The sequence below is a fragment of the Paramormyrops kingsleyae genome, chromosome 1 (genome assembly GCF_048594095.1).
Source record: "Paramormyrops kingsleyae isolate MSU_618 chromosome 1, PKINGS_0.4, whole genome shotgun sequence".
Classification (NCBI taxonomy): domain Eukaryota; kingdom Metazoa; phylum Chordata; class Actinopteri; order Osteoglossiformes; family Mormyridae; genus Paramormyrops; species Paramormyrops kingsleyae.
Genome location: NC_132797.1, coordinates 2870862 through 2892386, shown reverse-complemented (window position 1 = coordinate 2892386; position 21525 = coordinate 2870862). Strand labels below are relative to the sequence as shown.

General features: G+C 50.6%; 1 protein-coding gene across 1 annotated transcript; it reads right to left on the bottom strand.

Annotated features, from left to right (window-relative positions):
• Positions 1–562: 562 nt before the first annotated feature.
• Positions 563–21348, bottom strand: lhfpl3 (LHFPL tetraspan subfamily member 3). Its single transcript, XM_072715453.1, has 4 exons — positions 19774–21348; positions 3037–3273; positions 1137–1162; positions 563–944 (listed from the first exon to the last, which is right to left on the bottom strand). The coding sequence occupies exons 1-3, from the start codon at positions 20198–20200 to the stop codon at positions 1146–1148; spliced, it is 681 nt and encodes a 226-aa protein (XP_072571554.1). The 5' UTR covers positions 20201–21348; the 3' UTR covers positions 563–944; positions 1137–1145.
• Between the last annotated feature and the right edge of the window lie 177 nt (positions 21349–21525).

Sequence of the window (21525 nt, the reverse complement as noted above, 5' to 3'; positions counted from 1 at the left end):
TTTGCCGTATATTAGATTTCGTGTTGTTACCTATACACTCCGCACACTGCGGTCTACGCTAAGTTCAGTACATATGTACGCTACTTGAGCACATCCCCAGTTTTTCCACAATGGTCACAAGCAGTCTTTCTGAGCCGCAGCTGCACCTGTGTGAGCGTCACAGCCGACAGGGGGCGTAGTTGGCTTCCCGCTGTAGAAACGCTGCATGATGTCCGTCCCGGTGACAGTGACAGGCAGCCCGGTGCCGGTGCGCTGTCCGAGATCCAGCTGGCGAAGGCGTCCCCGCCCCTCCATGCGTCCAAGGTGCTGTCCTTTGAAGCCCAGAGGTAGCGAGCTGCGGACCGCTGTGTGTCTTTGGGTGCAGGTGGTGGCTTTGTGCCGTTCACGGACTGACACGGGTACAATAACACGGACTTCACGACAGAACTGGACGTCTTCGTTCCCTCTAACTAAAACGTGAGTGCGGCGGTGGTGGTGATGGGAGAGGTGGCGCTATCGCCCAGTCCTATGTTACACAATGCAGGGTTATCGTGAACACCCCCCCCCCCCCACCCGACATAAACACGTGACCTGTGTATGTTAAAGTGTGCTGTGTTCGTTCGCTAATGTCGATGATGTCATTCTACAATTTTACAGTACAAAAAAGTGTCTGTGTGACAGAATAAACCCGTCAGTACCAGTGATATGACGGAGTTATGAGGGGGCGGTAAATTGGGCGGGGGTGCTGTGGGGGCTGCCCCTCTCTCCTCGCATCATCGCCTGTGCCGCTTCCACAGCCGCCACTCAGGTCAGGATCCACTCCGGGGGCAAGGGGTAGAAAGCGAGAAGGTGAGACTGCAGTGGGACTGCCCCCTACTGGCCCAAAGCAAGTTCTTCGGGACAGGAAGGTGAGATTGCAGTAAGACTGCCTCCTACTGACCCAAAGCATGTTCTTCGGGACAGACCTGACAAAATAGATGACAATATGAATACAGTAAACTGATTTTAGCGATGAGTACTTGTACTGAAAGGGCAGGTCCGCTGTGTGGTATATTTACGTATAAGCCCCCAGCAACCTGATTCTTATAGTAGCATTGCTTAAAATGGCTGCTGTCAGTTATTATAACTTGGAGGAGTTCAGCTGAATTTCCACTCACCTCTTGTTATTAAGCATTTCCACCCTCTGTGGAGAGAAGATAAGAGACCGTAGGTAACTATCATAACTGAAACATTTTAATACTGTGACTTTTACATTTTAAAACATGATGTTACTGTTTGTATTCGTGCTGATGGTCTCTGTCTGCCGCTTAATGCACTTATTCAGTTACGTGTGAATCGCTTAGTGCGGGGGTATTATTCCTTCAATAGGGAAGTGATGGCTTGCAGTACCGTTCTGCACCAGCAGGTGGATTTGAGGGAGGCGGCATTTGAAACAAAAAGAGGAGTGTGATGGAAAGCAGAGGACTTCTCTGCAAATGGGTGCAGGCGGCAGAGAGCAGGAACTAGCGAAATCCAGCTAACAGGCTTTATTGTGACTGGCTGAATGACCATTTACTCACAGCCTACTCTGCTGCAGACCTGCAGCCCCCATTCTGCTAAAGCACACTAACGGCAGCCGCGTCCATGTAGGGCTCTGTAAAGGGGCGCCGCCCATCCAGAACGAGACGGAACCCTTTGGGCTCCGGTGGTGGACTGAGCTGCTGAACCACATCCAGTCATCAGACTCCCTCTCTACCTTCAAGAAACACCTCAAGACCCATCTGTTCCAGGAACACCTCCACTAGCGCGATGTCTCCTTACATTCACTGAATATTCTTGTGTTTCACTTCTGGTCATTGATCAGTATTATTCGGTCCTTGCTTTGCTAGAGGCAGTTGTGTCGCTCCTGCTCCAGTCCTGCTTACCCTGTACCTTGGCCGTCACTGGGAGCTCAGCCTGGCTGCACTCACGCCTGGCCGACTCCTCAACAGCTGAATGTTTGCATTGTGCCATTTGTCTCGCTTAAACGTCAATTTCTACAAAAGCTTCTGCTAAATATGCAAATAAGAATCATCACCAGGTGTTTAAAAACGGGCTCCTTCACAGGCGTGCTACCATGCCCGGCCTCACGGCGGCGCCCTCCCCCCTTGTCCTTGTGGTGTCACACACAGAGCATGCTGACATTGTGGCGGTGGATGCCTTCCACGGGCAGGCAGCAAGCTGTGTAAACATCCATTAGTAACTGGCTGTTTGGTCCAGGAGACCTGAGCTGCAATTAGCAGATGACCAAAGCAAATTATCTCCCAGTCGTGCGTGTTCTGCTGCTGCTGCTCTCTCGCCATCCTTTCTGTCGCTGTGCTTGTTTACGGTCCGTGTGAGACGGAGGGACCGATCTGGGTGGCACCTGTGTATGGGTTGGGGGGAGGGGGGGGGCGATTAATGTGCCTGGCATGAGGCCACAGTCAGTATGCAGGCCAGTCTGGCTCACACCCCCGGCCTCCACGCCAGCCAGAGGGAACGAGGACTTGGTATGCTGGTGAGGACAGAATCCAAGGGCGTAGGTTTGGTTTAACATTGGTAGGGACCAAATCAGCCGCAAGCTCCCTGCTTCCCCAAACGTAGCCGGTACTCCTACAATGTTGGTAGGGACACATCCCCACCATCCATACCCAAATATCTGCCCTTGTGGTTAATGAAACCACGGTTGGCTTTTCAGGACATTAGAAATTTGGTTGCACTTGGCGTGATGGCCCAGTGATGCTCTCGCTGCCCGTACCAGTAACGCATCACCATACACGTAATCACGCGGCAGAGGCCAGACTACACCGTAAATTGGAGCGTGACGAGTGCCTGAAGGCCAGCAGCAGCTGACGCGTGCTGGGGGGGGGCGTAGGGCCCGTGGCTCGGAGACACGACCCGCCCTGAGGGATGGTCATCCCGCCCTGTGAGGTTTTACGACACGTGGCCGGATGGGAGGGGTGTTGATGAGGCATACACGGTATGGGAGAATGAGTAATCGTGGTTTGGGCGGGGTAGGGGGATCACTCCCGTGGGGTGGGGTGGGGGGGGGGGTCGTACCCTTGCTGTCGGCCAGCAGCTCCTCAGCCATGAGCCCGTCCTGCCGGTTGCCGAGCACGAAGGCCAAGAAGGAGAGGATGAGGGCGTCCAGGATGCCCATGATGGCCAGGATGTAGGCCCAGCGCACGGAGCACGCGCCCAGCGCGTACTTGTCGGTCTGCTCGCCGCACATCCGCTTCACCTCGTCCGAGTCCCAGCCGTCTGGGTAGATCATGCAGCCCAGGACCAGACAGGTGCCTGGGGGGGGCAGAGATAGACGGGTTAACTGAGCAAGGGGTTTGGGATATATGGTAGAAGGGGAAGCAGCACATTCTCCAGGTTACATGAGGACAAACACCTCCATCCCACCAGCACCCTGACGCTCCCTGTGGGAAACGCCGTGGAGCCCCGAGCTGCCCCAAGGACCCCAGGAGCAGTGATATGCTCTTGCTCCACCTCCTCCATGCAGACAGGGTGGTGCTCTGATACAGGGAGGGCTTCAGCTACGGGCAGGATGGGCAGTCACCTGGGGCCCGAATTACCGGCGTGGCAGAGATGTGAAGGAATGGTCACCAGTTTTCTTGGGGGGGGGGGGGGGGGTGTCCTGAGCGAAGCTTTGCTGAGGGCTCCAGAAAAAGTATGTGTGTGTGGGGGGGGGGGTGTATCACAAAGGCGGCCATCTTAACCTGGAATGGCTGCCGGTGCTGTTGCAATACTGACGCCATTCTGTGTAAATCTGCTTAGGCCCTCATATCTGTTTTTTTAAACTATGGTTCCTTGATTTAAATCAGACAGCAGGAGGTTCTGCAGTCGCCGTACTTTCCGGCACCCTCTCAGGTTTTCGGCTGTGTTAAAAATCAGAAATGCGCCAGCAGCTGGCATCGTACCCCCTTAATGCGTAGTGTGCTTGTGTACATCCCAGGGGGCGCCGTGTTTCTGCTGTGATGGTGCTGAGTCCCCTGGCAGCACCAAACTGCTGCCGCGTGAAGTTTCATGGGTGAAGTCATACTTACCAAAAAGATGTGAAGTGTAATTTCCCTGGATGATGAGCCAGTTTCAGAGTCCTGGGCATAGCTCTCTTTCTCACTCTCTCTCACTCTCTCTAGCTCTATCTCTCACTCTCTTGCTTGCTCGCTCTCTCTCATGCTTTCGTTCTCTCGCCCTCTCTCTCACTCTTACTCACTCTTACTCTCTCTTTCACTTGCTCTCACTCTTACTCTCTCTCACTCTCTCTCTTGCTCTTGCTCTCTCTCACTCTCGCTGTCTCTCTCTCGCGTGCTCTCTCTCTCACTTGCCCTAGCTTGCTCTCTCTCTCTCACCCTCATACACACACAAGGTCTAGATAATGTCAGTGCTCATTTGTAGGTTTAAATATACTCTCCCCCTCCTTGTCAGGTATGCTGTGTTTCACATTTAGTTGCCACCTCTGTTCTGACTTGTCTGAGCAGCTTCCCAGGCAGCCGGCTTGGCAGGACCCTTGGAGTCAAACCCAGATCTGCCGGCCAGCTGTCAGAGAGGCTGAGGTCACCTAAACACGGGCATTAGTGTCAGCCCAGTCCTCATCATGCGCCCAGCACTCGTCGGCTTTGGGGAGTTGGGTGGGGGAACAAACCAGGAGTGAGATATTGCACATTTCAGCAAGGCTTTCTGTGGGCCTGGGACACTCGCTTACGTCACGTGACCGGCAAGGCCACGCCCCCTTCAAACCGTACATGGGAGGCTGTGAGCCTGCAGTTTCCTGCTTCCACCTTGGAAAGACAGCAGCATGGCAGCCGTGTGCTTTGTTTCATCTCCTCTGTTTGCGTTTCACCTTCTGGAAGCTAACAGTTCCCAAGCAGGTCATTTCAGCCAGTGCAGACCTGGAGCTGTTTGTTCTCAAGGTTGAGCGAATTTTTGCTTCCACTTGTGGGCCAGACTCAGTCTAACAGCTTAACAGATGCTCCCGGTGGGTAAATGAACACGTAAACCCATACAGACATGCTCTAACCAACAGCGTCCATGGACTCGTCCCTTGCTGACGAGCAGTGGCAGAAAGCTGAATGATCAGGTTCAGTAAGGCGGTGGCAGGATGTAATCGAGGAATGGAAGCAAAGTTGGTGAGAGACAAAGAAGAGGATGGGAAGGAGAGAGCGTGTTTGTGGAGCCTGGGCTGAGATAAGCCAAACTGCAGAGGGCTTGAGTGATCTGAGACTGTCCATATTCATGAGCAGCCATGACAGGACGCACAGGTGTGACATGCACTATATCTGTAACAGGCTAATTACCTGTCTGCAAAATAAAAATGATCTTTTAGGCTTATACAGTGCTCCCTTATTTTTTTCCAGAGCTGTAGAATGTCTTCCCCTTTCACAAAATGAGTCACGCGGCACGTCTCTCATAGGAAACAAAGGGTAACGCTTCAGTCTCAGCCTCGCATTCGCTGTGATAGCATCGTGCATGTTTACACTAGCTGAATACATATATTTAGACAGTAAAAACACATTTAGACAATGACGGAGAATAATTACAGGTAAGGCAGGTAAACGCAGACGTACAATACAATGACCAGACTGGGGAAACAAACTGAAACGCGGAGGAAATACAGAGGACTAATGACAACAATCAGAAACAGCTGATCACACGGGGATTCCACACGGGGTTAACGAGGGGGCGTGGCACACGGAAGGAACGGACTATCGGGGCAGGACACATTGTTTTTTTTAACTTTACACATTGTTTGGACACATTTATTTTCTTACTTTACAAATTACTCTTTTGATAAATGTGCTTAGATGTGTTTAGTACAGTATATGCTCTTCTTGTTTTATCCGGTTCATTTTGTGTGTAAATGCTAAAGAAAAAATATTTAGGTGTAATTTTTTGGGGTTGGGAACCAATTAATTGGTTTTCCATTATTTCTTATAGGGAAAATTCGATCAAAACACAAACTTTTTAGGATTCGATCCAGAGTTCTGAACGGATTAAGTTCGAGTTCTGAGGTACCACTGTATATATTTCACACACACACACACACACATACATATATATATATATATATTTTTTTTTTCACCCCCACCATTAGACAAAAATGTTTCAATACTTCATATTGCTTTGAAAGGAGATCCTAAGCATGAAAAAAATATTTTAAATCCTTGTCACTCCATTGACCAATACCCTGAGCCCATTGCCCTACAGTGACAATGATTGACAGCTGTTTCCTCCAATGGCAGGAGATGCCACAGCATTTCCCCTTTCTGGAACACTATCTCTGATTGACAACTCAGTAATGATCATAATGGGAATGATGCAGGCATATGCTTTGGCCTCAGGTCCAACCCAAAGCTGCTTGGCTGCCCGAAATGACCCCCCCCCCCCATCTCCCATAAGCCTTTGGGGTTGAAGAACAGATGAGGTGATGAACAGAACAGGGGCTCGGATTAAGACCTGACTCCGCAGACATGAAAACTAGTGTTGGACTGGAAAGAAGGATCTACCTGTTATGAAGCAGAGGTCCATAAAAGACCATCACGGGAGAGCAGATGGTTTTGGGTCAAGGCCTGTGCCCATGTAACGTAGACGGCGACCAGGCCACTGATAATAACCTTGCGTCACGACGGGAGCGATGGGACCACAGTGTAATCAACAGCTAAGAAGCTTTTTTAATTTAACTCCTGCTGAGCGTCTAGTAACGCATGCCCGGGGTGAGTTTCTTGTTGTTAATGTCAGCCATAACGACAGCTCAGGTCTACGCCATGCCTGGGATTGGAGGATGAGAAGGATGCATCATCGCAGGGATGATGCCGCGATGTGCCTACAGCCTGTCTCGGGAGCCATGAAGCAGGATCGCCCTCCCGGGTGCCCGGGGTTCCCTTGGAATCCCATTTTCCGCGCCTGACTGCTTTCGTCGCCGCGAACAGCTGGACCACGCGCAGATTCCTGAGAATCCTTCGCCTCCGTCCGTGAAATGCCGGCTACCCGCCGCAGCGATGCACATGTCAATCCCCAGCTTGGTGGAGACGAGTCGCACGCCCGTTATGTGCTGATTGGCAAGCGCTTTCAAGTTTCTACTGTGAGTCAACACTGGCCTCCCATGAGAAAGTTATCTGGTGTATGTGCTAATCCCAGCCTAATGAAAACCATGGGCTGGCTGGTTATTTTGTCTTGAGGTGCATGCAAACAGCCCCCCCACCTCCTGGGGGGCGGGGCTCCTGTGGCCGTTCGTCCTATCACAGCCTGACCACAGCCTCCTGCACCATGCTGCTCCTATAGGCTGCCCCATCCGCTTTGCCATATTGGCCTACAGCCCCAGCTGAGCCGTCCAGACCCAATGCAAGAGGCGACAGGTACCTCCTGGCCAGTTCTGGGGCATTGCCTGTCCCACCACCCAACCCTCCCCAGTCCAAAACGGTCGCAACCCATCAGCTGTGGAAACTGTTTAATATCAGGGTACAATTTACTCTTCAGACTCAGGAATACGATCACCACAGCTCAGCCAATCCCTGCTTCCCCCGTGATGGTGCTGCTTTTTCTAACAGACAGGCTTATCTTGTTGAATATTCTTCCTATAATTTCTCTCTCAATATCTTTTCTGTAAAGATTTCCGAGTCTTTGTGGGCGTGCATCTGGACGATCTGTACTCTGCTCCGAATGGTCCCTCTGGGCTGAACAGATCCAGTCCCGAAACACATAGCAGATGACGAACGGCGCTCGCCTACTGCACTAGCGTGATGCACCTTCATCTTTGCCGTGCGCTATGCCGTTTAGCTGCCGTGTAACGTGTGACGTCTCCTGGGAGGCGCCCATTGGCCCTGGAGGAGCTCAGCAGTTTAATGCTCCGGAGAGTGAGGAAGACTGCAGGGAAGACTCAAGCAGGCTGAGTGTCTGAGAGGAAGACAGCTACAGTGGCAGCAATGTGAGAACACACAGAATCTCACGCGCAGCACCTCTGCTCACTGAGAACAAGGGCTCAGGTTAGGCCTTTAGAACCATCCGGATGTTTTTCCCATAATGCCTTGTGACGCTTAAGAACTTTTCCCAAACCAACGGTAACACATTTTTGTTAATCAAGCTATATCCGCTGTATCAGTCTGTTAAACACCCGGATGTGAATCCAAAACAGACCAATTTTTATTGCCATATTGTACCATAGCCAGGCGTGTTTAAATTCTGACTCATTTTAATCACACAGATTGGCGCTTGATCCTGATGAGCTGCCCTTTCCGGTGCCTCTGTGGGAACAGGATCACAGTCACTTTGAAAGCTGCACTGCTGCTGCACGACACTGCATGGTGTCTCACCAGCGCTAAGCGGAGATGTTCCAAATCGAGCCGGGGGGGAGGGGCATAAATGGACCACAGAGATCGATCGCAGTCTCTGTCAACAGGCAGACTGTGGTCTGCGCTCCTGCGGGTGAAGCCCGGGCTCAGGAACCGGCTGTGTTCAGACAGAGACGTCAGCGGCATGCAGGACGGCCCACTCAGCCCAGCTCTGACCCAAAGAGGCGACTGCGCCCCCATCTACTGAGCAATCCGAGGAAAAGTCAGTGGCAGTCTGTGCCTCGGCACTGCCGCCCGAAGTGACTCTGTGCGGCACCACGAATCCTGCTCTGCTGCTGTGTGCAGTAGGAACACAGATCTGCCACCAGGGGGCAACGAGGCTGCCGTGCAGGGAGCCCTGTCCTGCTTGTTGCCATGGATACCCCGCTCTAGTCACGGTGTGCAGGGATAGCATCTTTCTCGCTGCTGTAAGCTGTTTCCTATTAGGGCTGTTTCACTTGGGGGGGAGGCATTTCTGCACAGGTTGCTTAGAGCTGGCATGCACACGCCGGACTGATGACCTTTGACCCCGAAGAACAGCCATCCATATAATGGCAGGGCTGCTGCCCAGTGCAAATTAATGGCTGCTCGTTAATGGAACGGGCCCCAGCGGAGGCTGGACTAATGACTCTGTATAGTCAAACTGGGCTCGATCAGCACTGTGGACCAGCGCCCCCAAGTGGCCCTTTTAAGTGCCCTGGGTGTTGACACTCGGCCTGCAGCAAACCTGCCCTTACTTTCTGCTAAGGGGGCCTGACAGGGTTAACAGCAGGGAGCCCCCACCCCAGCCCAGCCCACCTCCTACCTCCCCAAGGGCAGGCCACCTGCAGGTGCCCACAGTGCCCCTCCTGATTGGCAAGGGCACAGTGGAACAGCAACGGTGTGCATTTGCTGTTTTATTTACTGGAACTACAGCATGTAAACAACGACATGGACAGCACATGCAAATAAACAACGGGGGGGTGGGGGGGGGTTACGGGAGGAAATAGGCAAGCGGAGCACTTTAGTGTCGTCTGTCCGATATGTGGACTCTTTCCTTCTGTGTAACTGTGTGTTAATCAGATCTGAGCAGTTCCTGCTGTGGACACCAGCTGTTACATGGGAACGGGGCTCTAATCACAGTGGCAAGAGGATCAGTGTCACCCCACCGCCGTTTTAATTTCAAGAAGGGAAATTTCCAGCAGATCTGGCTGGTCATGGCCTCCTTTCACAAATCCACCTTCCCCTAAAACTTCCAGTCTGTAGCCAAGTGTAAACATATTTACTGAATTAAAGAAACAAATGTCATAAAACTGTCATCCTCCATGTATGCCCCGCTGCCTTACTACTGGTTGCCTGGCGATCTGAAGGAGCGTCGGCACCGGCTTGTCATCACCTCCCTGCTCCCCGGTTGTGTCTCAGATCTTATGACTTAGACAGTGTGACTTGGCACTTAGCCATCTCTCTGATTTCACTCTCCCTGCCGGCCCCTGGAGGATGGGCTCCCCCTTTGAGTCTGGTCCCTCCCAAGGTTTCTTCCTTCTAGGGAGTTTTTCCTTGCCACTGTCGCCTATGGCTTACTCACTGGGGGCTTTGGGTGGGGATGCTGTAAAGCGCTTTGAGACGATGTAATGTTGTGATAACGCGCTATACAAAAATTAATTTGTTTGATCATCTTAAGGGTTGTCCTACAGGCTGTAGCTGTACAGGTGCACAATGAAAATAAAGTTGTCTTTGACTTTGAAAGATAGAGATTAGCTGATTAGTCGTTTCCTTGTGCTATCATGCACCAACCTGGTTTGTGGTAACCACACCGACCGTCCCAGCATTCCGTCCCCGTCTGCGGTAACCACGCCGACCCTCCCAGCATTCCGTCCCCGTCTGCGGTAACAACGCCGACCCTCCCAGCATTCCATCCCCGTCTGCGGTAACAACGCCGACCCTCCCACCATTCCATCAAAGTCTGCGGTAACTAGTGTTGTAGTTCTCGAGACCGGTCTTGGTCTCGAGACCAATTTTTTGTGGTCTCGGTCTTGTCTTGGTCTCGACTCTATTTGGTCTCGGTCTTGTCTTGGTCTCGACTCTATTTGGTCTCGGTCTTGTCTTGGTCTCGGACATAGCGGTCTCGATGGGATGGAGAAAAAAAGAGAAAACTGCACATCCTCACAGAACAGTATCATTATTTATTACGCGCCTCAATTCAAATGCAACCAGTCAGATGCATCCATTTCAAAAACGTTACATTTTATACATTTTCTCCACAGACACTGCCAGTGCTTCACAGTCCACACACATCATACACATCGTATCATACATCGGCAAAAAAATGTCCGAAAATGTCCGCGAAGTCTATAGCATAGTTATAATTCAAATAAATTAGGTATTTTACATTGATTAGAAAGCACGGTCTTGGAGGTGCAAGTCAATCTGGAGGCTCATTCTCTTCAATTCAAAGCAAAGGATCATTACATAGCTGTATTCATAGCTTACCCGAGGCCTCTGTCCCTGGTATAAGAGACTTAATATGAACATCTTTCTGGTACATCCCATCTCTTTCCCTTGACGAGGTCTGATAAAATGGTTATAGGAGAGGATTGCTGAGAATATTATTTTCTATCAGGTCTCGTAACTATGACAAATCTGGGAGATTTTAAATGAGAGACATATGGACATACGGACAATATAATTGAAAAGATAACATGAATTTGATTTAACGAGTAATGACACTTTACAGCAATGCCTTTTTTCTCTACAGTTGATCTGGGTAATGTGATGTCGATTCTAGCCCTAGTCTGTTTTCGGTCTTGGTCTCGGTCTCGGTCTCGACCAGTCTTGGTCTTGGTCTCGCCTTAGTGTGGCTTTGTCTTGGTCTTGGTACCCTCAAGTCTCGGCAGTGTCTTGGTCTTGATACCCTCCGGTCTCGGCAATGTCTTGGTCTCGGTATAGGCGGTCTTGACTACAACACTAGCGGTAACCACGTCGACCCTCCCAGCATTCCGTCCTATTCTCTGGTAACCACGCCGACCCTCCCAGCATTCCATCAAAGTCTGCGGTAACCACGCCGACCCTCCCAGCATTCCGTCCCATTCTCTGGTAACCACGCCGACCCTCCCAGCATTCCATCAAAGTCTGCGGTAACCACGCCGACCCTCCCAGCATTCCGTCCCATTCTCTGGTAACCACGCCGACCCTCCCAGCATTCCGTCCCCGTCTGCGGTAACCACACTGACCCTCCCAGCATTCCATCCTAGTCTCCGATAACCACGCCGACCCTCCCAGCATTCCATCAAAGTCTGCGGTAACCACACTGACCCTCCCAGCATTCCATCAAAGTCTGCGGTAACCACACTGACCCTCCCAGCATTCCATCCTAGTCTGCGGTAACCACACTGACCCTCCCAGCATTTCGTCCCCGTCTGCGGTAACCACGCCGACCCTCCCAGCATTCCATCCTAGTCTGCGGTAACCACACTGACCCTCCCAGCATTTCGTCCCTATCTGCGGTAACCACACTGACCCTCCCAGCATTTCGTCCCTATCTGCGGTAACCACACTGACCCTCCCAGCATTCCGTCCCTATCTGCGGTAACCACACTGACCCTCCCAGCATTCCGTCCCTATCTGCGGTAACCACGCCGACCCTCCCAGCATTCCATCAAAGTCTGCGGTAACCACACTGACCCTCCCAGCATTCTGTCCCATCTGTGATGCCGAGGCACCAACAGGATGAGGAGGAGGTTGAGGCTTTAAGGGTCAATGAAGCGTTGAAGGGGGGGCATTCAAGGACAGCTGTCTGTTGGATTTGGATTCATGTGAACATATTCTGTGGATGCTTTTGTCCCAAATGTAGAGGTCACTGCATCCATTTGTTAGAAACAGGGCCGTCGATACCGGACCCACACAGGGGATACATGCCTCTTGCTCAGGAGGCCACCAGCTGTTCGCTGCACATCTGTCCCCAAGTCACTCGTCAGTCGACCCTTTCTCTCCTCTCTCACCTGCACATACACCTGCATCATCACCCTCCCACAGCCACACACTTCCTCAAGCTGCACTAAATACAATATGAACCTGGTCTTCCATGTCTCACACTCTGTCACTTCCACATCCATCAGAAAAAGATGCAAACACCTTGAAAGGGCGCTTAAATATTCCTCTTGCTGACAAACTACCAATTTTACAGTTCCAGCGTTCGGCCTGCTAGTCGTCACAAATCCACACCAGTCACACACGTGGTTTTGCTTTTCTCCGGCCGAAAAGATACGAGAGGCTCTCTCTGCCGACACCCAGCCCTTCACCACCCGCAGTGACACCACAGCTCCGAGGGGGACATTTAATAGGTCGCAATGTGCCAGCGATCCCCTTCCTGCCACCTGCCATAAGAGAACAATAAATCACCTCTCTGGCCCCGCTAGCCAGGGAGAAGGACCACATGGAAGTAGAAGGTAATCCAAAAAAAATGAACAGAAATAAAACACGTGCTGACAGATGGATCACACATGGGGGGGGGGGCAACAGCATCTCCCCCATACAGAAAACAAACTAAGAGGATAAGTAAGATGAGCTGTGCCGAGATCCAACGGGATGTGTCCCCCACGCTTTCACCGCGCGATTTATTCAATGCAGCACAGTAATTAACAAGCCAATTAGGCGATTGCTGAATTACAGATGAATAATTCAGGATTATTAAAATAATCAAGAAAAGAACTTCAAATATTGTCTTTAAGAATAAATATCTCCAAGGGCAGCAGAGCCCAGGTATGGACTGCTTGTCTGTGAGTATGTATGTAGGTGTTGCTGATTGGTCCCCTGGGAGTGCTTAGCTAACCCCCCGCCCCCATTACTGCCCAGCTCTCCCAGTATCCCTCTCAGTCCAGCCGCAAGCTCCGTGGCTGATCGCTTGTGGCTCTTTACCTGCAGGGCTTAATTAATGCACAAATCAGCTGCTTGTATTTCTTAATTGCGAGGGAAGCGTTAATTCGCAGGCTGCATTTGAAGAGGCTAGAGAAAGAGGAGGGTGGGGGTGCAGGAGGTGTGGCGGGGGCTGGAGGGTGGGGGTGCAGGAGGTGTGGCGGGGGCTGGAGGGTGGGGGTGCAGGAGGTGTGGCGGGGGCTGGAGGGTGGGGGTGCAGGACATGTGGCTGGGGGCAGGATCACTGAGTCTGTCACCTTCACGAGTCCGTGGTGGAAACCCCGGATTTGCTCTGAGTGGACTGCACTGCACTGCACTGCACTGCACAGTAATTTGATTAAACAGGTCAGAGGTCAGGACCGGAAGCTTCCTGAGTGCTTTGGGGACACGTCTGCAGGGATCAGCATTACTTTTCAGGGTTTATTTTTAACCAAATTCATGCTGAGAGTCAGGCTTGCTGTTGATGTTTGAGGTCTGACGTACATTTGAGTGTGTTCCTCTTCGGGACCTGAATCATCATCTCCCCCAAAAGCCATCCACAGTGGGCAGCATATTATCACTCTGTTTACTGGCCCAAACTGCATGGTGCAGTCGGCACGGAAATAGTAAAATGTGGCACCAGTCAGTGATTAAATGCATTCAAAGTTTTTGGTTCTGGAGTCTCTCCCATGGCTCTCGTTTTTTCTTTTTTTGTTTGGAAGCCTGGCCAAAAGGAACATGTGCTTTGTTCTGCTATCAGGTTTTGACAGAAGATAATAAGGCAGGGGCTATGGAGAAGGAACAGAGACTGTCTCTCTGAGAGAAGAGGAGAGCAAGACTGTTTGTTGACGGTCCCTTGGAGATGTATCGATCACGTTATGCTTTTAACAGCATGGGTAAGCCCGCTTAATGGCTGCTTCTTATCCGATTGGCCCATAAAGCTTTTCACCTTAGGCAGCCGTCTCCATTTACAGAACAGATCTCGAGCCGTGGGGTATTAAGGTACAACTGCAGCGATTTTTGACCTTTAAAGAGTTCTGACCAAATCCTTTCAAGACATCTCTTAGAGGAGCACCCAAATCCAGGCTCTGTCTGCCTCACAGGCATACACACACCATAGTCCTTCGTGTATCCACACGAATCCCACGCCCTGGGCTTGAGCTGCAGTGCCGTCCCAGCATTCAGCAAGAGATGGACTGATTTTCAGAGAACTGCCTTATGGGTTCAGTCAGTGAGACGCATTCACCTTATTAAGCACTGTGGAAGCTTCCTGATTTCATTAGAAACCTGAGACTCGCATATTTAGGGCAAATAACTTATCTTTATTTATATTTGTATCCTAAGTAACTGTCTCCATGGCGCTGTGGCCAAACCCTCTGTAGGACTAGAGGGCCAAACCCAGCAGCCTTTGGCTTGTGGGTCCATCTCATCAACTCCCTTACTGCCTAATTATTTAGAAACTCAGGAACATGGGAATTGACAGAGCTGTGGTAATGCAGAGACTCGTGGGTGTTGCTTTAGTTCTGGTCTTGGTTCTCCTGTGTCATACAGCAGGCCAAGACCATCAAGCAGAAACAGGAGCCAGACAAATGGACTTAGGTGTTGTATATGTTTACCTTTCCGTATAACTAATCAGCAGCTCTACCACCAGGCATTTAAGTAACCAGAACACTCAAGTAACAGGCATAATTTATAATATCAGAATAAAAATGAAAAATTCACAATAAGTAATACCTGAGAAGCACTGTGTACCTCAGTGGGTTAAGTATCTGTGCCTGTGATCAGTGGGTTACTGGTTCAAGCCCCATCCTCAGCGAAATAATCACATTTCTGTTGGGCCCTTAGCCCCCCCCCCCCACAATGGGGTGCCTGTCCCTGCAATCAGATGCCAGACTTCGCTCTCAGCTGTGTATAAATGTGTGTAACATATATATGTCTGTGTCTCAAAGGAGAGCGTGATGGGATACGCAGAAAAAGCATTCCAACGTCCCTCTTCTCATACTTATACAAATTGCAAATAAAGGATCATTTCATTAACACTGTTGTATGAAACACTAAAACAACCAAAAAAAGCATTGCGCAATGTGTATGTCAGTTACTGCATACGCCTGTGGAGAGGCACTCTCCGGTCATCTTCCGCTTGTTCGTCATCGTTTACCTTCTGATGTCTTCTGTTCTATTGAATATCTGACTCCATCCAACAGTGACACTGCAGTGTGTTAAAATAACTGTACAATAATCATTAGTTTGTGTGTGTAAAACGATTCAAGTGTTTTTCAAGAGTAATGTTCAAACATCCAGAAAAGCGTCTCGTTCCCGAATACCTGAGTTTTTACTGTATTTGGAAAGGATCCCATCTGAGTGATGAGAGCCAATCAGAATGGAGGGGGTGAGTGTCTGTCAATGGGGGCCTCATGTCTTTGTGTTCCAGGCTCACTGATCTGGCAGCACCCTGCCTAGTGTCGGGGTGAGAACCCGAAAGTGCTAATAACTTCTGAGTCCCGGCCGTCTCATGGTAAGAAGCAGAGGACTTCACACCGTGCTAATTTTACACCTCTTAATGTTTGCTTGTCTTTATGACAGTGCCATAAAAAGACAAGTTCATCACTCTGGAGTCTCGCTCACGTTGCCCAAGAACATGCTAACACACCCCCGGGTCAGAGCGAAAATTAGCGGGGACGTACTCTCCGTCCAGCTAACAGGGCCAGGAGATGTGTGTCATTCTGCGTGTTTATGTTACGGTTACTTGAAAAAGATGCCTCACGCGGGATGACTGATGTGTCCGATGTTCTGGTCGGGGGGGCGGGGTCTAAAAATGGTTTGTTTAACTCCTACTGGGTGGGCAGCAGTACCTGCTGTAACCTGAATGCTCTCGATGATGCCCCTCACGGTTTCCCGGAACCATAAGGATTCCTCACTGCGTTTGAAGCCCCCTCACCCAAGAACCGTGCTCCACCCCACTCCCGGACACGTCGACCCCCCCTGACCGGAGCGCTCTAATGGACTCAGTGGGCAGAAAAGCTCCTCTGAGTATCTCTGCAGTCTGGGGGCCCATTTGGAATGTCCCTGACCAGTGAAAAGCTGCTTATGCTTTCTATGTGTGTGTGTAGGTGCATGTGTATGCGTGCGTGTAGGTGTATATACGTGCGTGTGTGCGCATGTTTGTGTGTGTGTGCGCATGTTTGTGCATGTGTGTGTGTGCGCATGTTTGTGTGTGTGTGCGCATGTTTGTGCATGTGTGTGTGTGCGTCCACAAACGGTTACAGAAGCAGAGAGTAGCTCTGCAAACTCCAGCTCCAGCTCATATTCATAAACATCACCCTCCGTGCCTCATTCGCACCCTTGGCCTTTTTTAACCTCCCCCCACTCCTTCAGCATCTCCCTTTCTCCCCCAGGGCCCCTCTCTCCTCTTTCCCCATCCCACTGTTTCTCCTCACCTCTTCTCCTTTCCCACTGATGCTCCCCCCCTCCGTATCCCGCACGGTCCGCCCTGCGAGCCCCCCCACCCCCCCTGCGGATGACGGGCATCTGTGTGATGTCACCGTGTCTCCCCATTCTGCCTGCCTCCATTTTGAAGGAGTCTGACTCTCTGAATGGTGCAGCTTTGAGAAGCTCTGACACACAAGGCCCACGATGCACAGTCTGCACAATCCATGCATGACGTGCACACACACGCTATGCACAGTACACGCACACGCACTGCACAATCTTTACACGATACACGCACATGCACTGCACAAATTACATGTGATCTGCTCAGCGGCTCGACAAATAGCCCACCCCGTCCAGCGGCTGCGATCTTCTCACGCACACAGCCAAGTGGCCACGGACGTGCTCCCCTGCCTCCCCCCCCCCCCCCCCCCCATCGGGGGGGGTGTGAGGCCCATTTTCCGGTTAGCGGCGCATGTGACATCCCGAGGACAGCTTCCTGGATCGATACTGCGCCGGCAGCCAAACGGGGCCCCTTTATGTGATCCGCTCCCATGTCTCACGGGAGCCGCTCTCAGATGATATCGGATGAGGCTGGGAGCCCGGATGTTCTCAAATGGAAATGGAACGCGTTACTCTCAAGAAAAAGCTACAGGTTTACATAGGAGGTGCAGATGCCCAGAGGGAGGAAACTCCACTGAACGTTAGCTTGCATCATCAATAAGAAGGAAGCTGAGAAGGGCGTTGGTCTGTGTGGAGAAGGTCTACATCAGATCCAGATCCTGACTGCACTCAGCCACCAGAGGCAGGGTGAAACTCAGAGATGTGGGGTCTGGTTACCATTCACCTCACAGCCTGCTCCCCCCCGGGAGGGTCTGTCTGCTCCACTTAATGAGACAGGGAGTCCATGTTGTTTTGGCCACGGGAACTGGAGCATGACCACCTCCATATTTCAGGGTACTGCGGGGTAACGTGACAATAAGCTAATCTGGGGGGGGCGGGGGACCCGGGAGCCAAATCTGGGCAGTCACACCCATCTTGCTGCTACAGAAGGTCTGCCCAAGGACGTCATTCAGCCGCAATAGTCCTGGAAGGAGGCGGAGATGAGGGTGACGTGCTCCGTTCACTGCCGAGCCCCACGCACTCCTCCAGGTGCTTCTCCATTTTGACAACACTAACACTAACATTTTCCTGGAAAATCATCCCATTAAGCATCTCTTGGTGGGTCCTCCCTCATTAAGCTGTCAGTCTGCTCCCACGGTTTTAAAGCGTAACCTGCTTAGGTGCCGTACAAGTCAGCAAGGTAATGAGCTAAATGCCTCTCGATCATCAAATCAAATCGGTTTGACCTCAGAGGCCAAGGCCAATCACAGGGTCTTTTCTTAACATGCCACGGCAGCAATCACTAATCCCAGTGGTCAAAGAAATGATAATTTTATAGACAAAGTACCAATCAGCTAACCTGTGCTCATGTCCAAGATGCACAGTCCTGTCTGCCTCTTTCAGGGAGACGGTGTCAGTGCATCAGTTGGGCCTGATGGAACCTCAGCGGCTGCTCCACTCCGTTACTAATGTCCTTCCATATGGATGATCTGGACTAATTTTGGTTTTTAATAAAAAGACAATCCTAGGGACAGGAGTCGGCCTCAGTGTGCCGCCCATCCATGAAGGTGGGAGGGATGGAGGAACAGAGGGAGAGAGAGAGCGAGCGGGAATGTGAGATGGGCGTAGTGGGCACAGCAGGGAGAGTGACAAATTAAGGGTTTCTGGACTGGGTCCATGAAACAGGGAACTGAGTGCTGGTCCCAAGATGCCCACAGGAGAGGGTCCAAAACCATGTCCTTGAGTCGATATGGGACTGGCAGCCAAGGGCAGCACAGAGTCATCGGTACCTGCCGGCTCAGCCCACACCGAACATGTCTGTGCGCCGAGTTCACATCCTAGAGCTGTAGAGCACACTGGCGTCAAAGACAGCTGCAATCACACTGATCGTGAAGAACAAACCCTGTCAGCAAGTAAAACATCCACGTTTGTGCTCTTTTGAAGAGAAAGTCAGGTCACAAACACCGAAAACCTACAACTGGGACAACATTCATAGGCACTGAAGTAATTTCAAAGTCTGAGGAAACCCACAGTTTTTCTTGACCAGTTTCGTTTCTTTGGTGTAATGGAGTTTGCTGACATTTATTTTAAAAACTCTGTAATATTATGGTATTTTGCCATGGGCCCAGATTTTTTAAATATCTTGTGGGTCTCTAACAAATGGTAATGAAATAAAACATGTTTATCATATTTCTCCATAAATTAAACCGAGTTCAAGACATTCCGTATGCTTAAGTCTTAGGGCCGATTAGTGTTTCAAAAGTGTTCATCTCCAAAATTAATAATAAAAAATGGAACAGGGGAATTTTCCCAACTGTAAAACAATCCATGAAAAAGCCATTTATTTGTGTAAACAAACTAGGAGGGTTGTTTGGAAATTCTGCCCAGTATTTGCGAATGCAGTATTGTATGACAGAATAAATGAGAGAATAACATCATGACCATAATGCAGTTGACCTTGCTTCTCCCAATTCAAATATTGATTTTCCCCGTTTGTTTGCATCTCTTAAAACGCGGCCGGAAACATAACCTTGAGTAACGGTTAATAATTTGCCGGCAACGATGCATGTAAAAAAATAATATTGAAGCAGCCAGTTGATAGTGATGTAGATTTTATCACATGCCTGTCGTGTCACAGTCGCCATCCGTAGGGTATTTTGCGATGCGCTGAAATTACGCAGCAGCCCACGTTCATGTGGCAAATTCCAACTTCAGTCACCGTTAAGTGACCATCCCAGACCGTGTTAGAGGTGACACGGTCCTACTTCAAATAGTAATCAGGTGACTACATATTTTGTGTATTTTGTTTTTCATTTCACATAGCTAGAGCTCCTACGGGAATTAGAATTATGACTAAAGCAAGACTAAATCGGAAAATGTTAAAAACACAAGTTATGTAAATAAGTGTTTTTTTTTCTTTTTTTGCAAAAGCAGTACGAACATTATTGTAGCCTTAAAGTTATCTTATTCATTACACACTCCCTTCTGCCGGATAAGTGGATTTTAACGAATTACCTGGTCGAAAATACCCCCTTTAACACCAGAAAAAGACAAGACTACTTACCAGAAGCGAGCTGCATCCAGCCACAGATCTTATAGACAGTGGCCGTGCTGCAGAAGAAGAAAAGGGCAAAGCAGACGATGCAGGTGATGACCAGAACCATGGACATCCCGATGAAGAAGGACGCGGCCTTGAAGGCGCCCGAAGGGATGGAGCTGAACTCGGTAAAGCTTCCCTGGCATGTCAGCTCCCGGGACAGCCCGTTTCCGATACAGTAATGGAAAAGACCGAAGTAGCCTGCTTGCGGCGTGTCCACGCCGTCACCGATCCAGTAGGGCTGAATAAAGCACACCACATTGACGATGGCAAAAAGGATGGTGAAGATGGCCCATAGGACCCCGATGGCTCGAGAGTTGCGGACATAGTTCGTCTGGTAAATCTTGGCAGCTTCTGAGGCCGGTAGCATGGCTGCGGGAGTCCCAGGGACCATGCCTTAGTTTGAACTGTATTTGTGGCAGAACGCGGGCAGCGCAGAATCACGGTCCGCCCGTCACGGGTTTCGATCGCTGGTCAGCCGCAGATGGAAGCGCACAGACAGCATCTGGAGATGCTGGCCAGGGAAGAGCTCAGTCGGAGCGAGGGTCGGAGATCCAACGCAGGAAAAAAAGACGCAGCCTGTGCACTGATTCAACCGTAAACGCTTCTCCCTTTTGTATTTTCCCCCTACCCGTCTGACATGCTCAGCAGCGCAGTTGAGACATCAGGTGTGACCCGCCTCTCTGCCGTGACACTCGCACCCCAGTCCGCACAGCACGGCGGACGTGATGAACGCATCACCGACAGGGAAACTCGTGGATCCAAGGCGCCCGTTACGTTCTGCACCGGCTTCCCCCAAATGCAAAACCAAAACTGGTGCACCGCTAAAATGACGCGAAACTGTCGCTACGGGATAGTCATGTTCTTTGGCACGGAATCGGCAGGCGCCCCAACACGGCGATCAATCGTCCAAGAAAAATCTGTCTCAGTGTCAGACGCAGTCCCGGGGTTGCTACGGAGATAATGTACAGCTTCCTCTGTCCGCGACGAGGAAGAGGAGAGCGAATGAATAACGGCAAATTAAGTCTGTGTTTTAGGTCATTGCGGGCGGTATGGTCTGCTGTTCAATCTTCCTACATTATACCCATGCGTGTATTTTTTTAATCCCTAAAAATACCTGTATTGCAGGCAGTCAGTCTGTCATTACAGATCTGCCTTACAGTCTCGCTGGATCATCAGATCCTCATTTCCAATTCTGCTTCCACGCGCCTGGCAAATGAGGAAGACTACGAAAATAGTGCCAAGCTTTGATTTATTAAAATTAAGATTTTTAAATTAAAATTCCGCTGAGGTTCTAACCGAAGCGCCGTTGAGGTGCCGGGAGGTGCGGGAACCTCTTTGGTCTGAGTCGCCGGCTTCGCGTCCGAAGCCGTCACTTGTTGTAAAGATGATGTCGGCACTCTTCGGGCGGTGATAATCTGGGGCTGCCTGGGATCCTGTCAGCGAGCAGATCCGACGGCAAGGCGGCCGCTTTTTGTCCGCTTTGTCCCCGTCGGTACGAACCCGTGTGCATATGCGTGTGTCATGCTGCGCGCATCTACTGCTGGCCGAGAGTGACGTCACCTGCACGGTGAAGGGGGGGGATACACCCCTGTGACAGGTGTCAGTCTGCAGGGAGGACGACAGTCTTACCAGAGGCAGCACCACTACAATAATCAATGTAGTCATTTCATTCTGTGGATTATATATCACTTATAATGTGTAGTATTATAAGTTTCT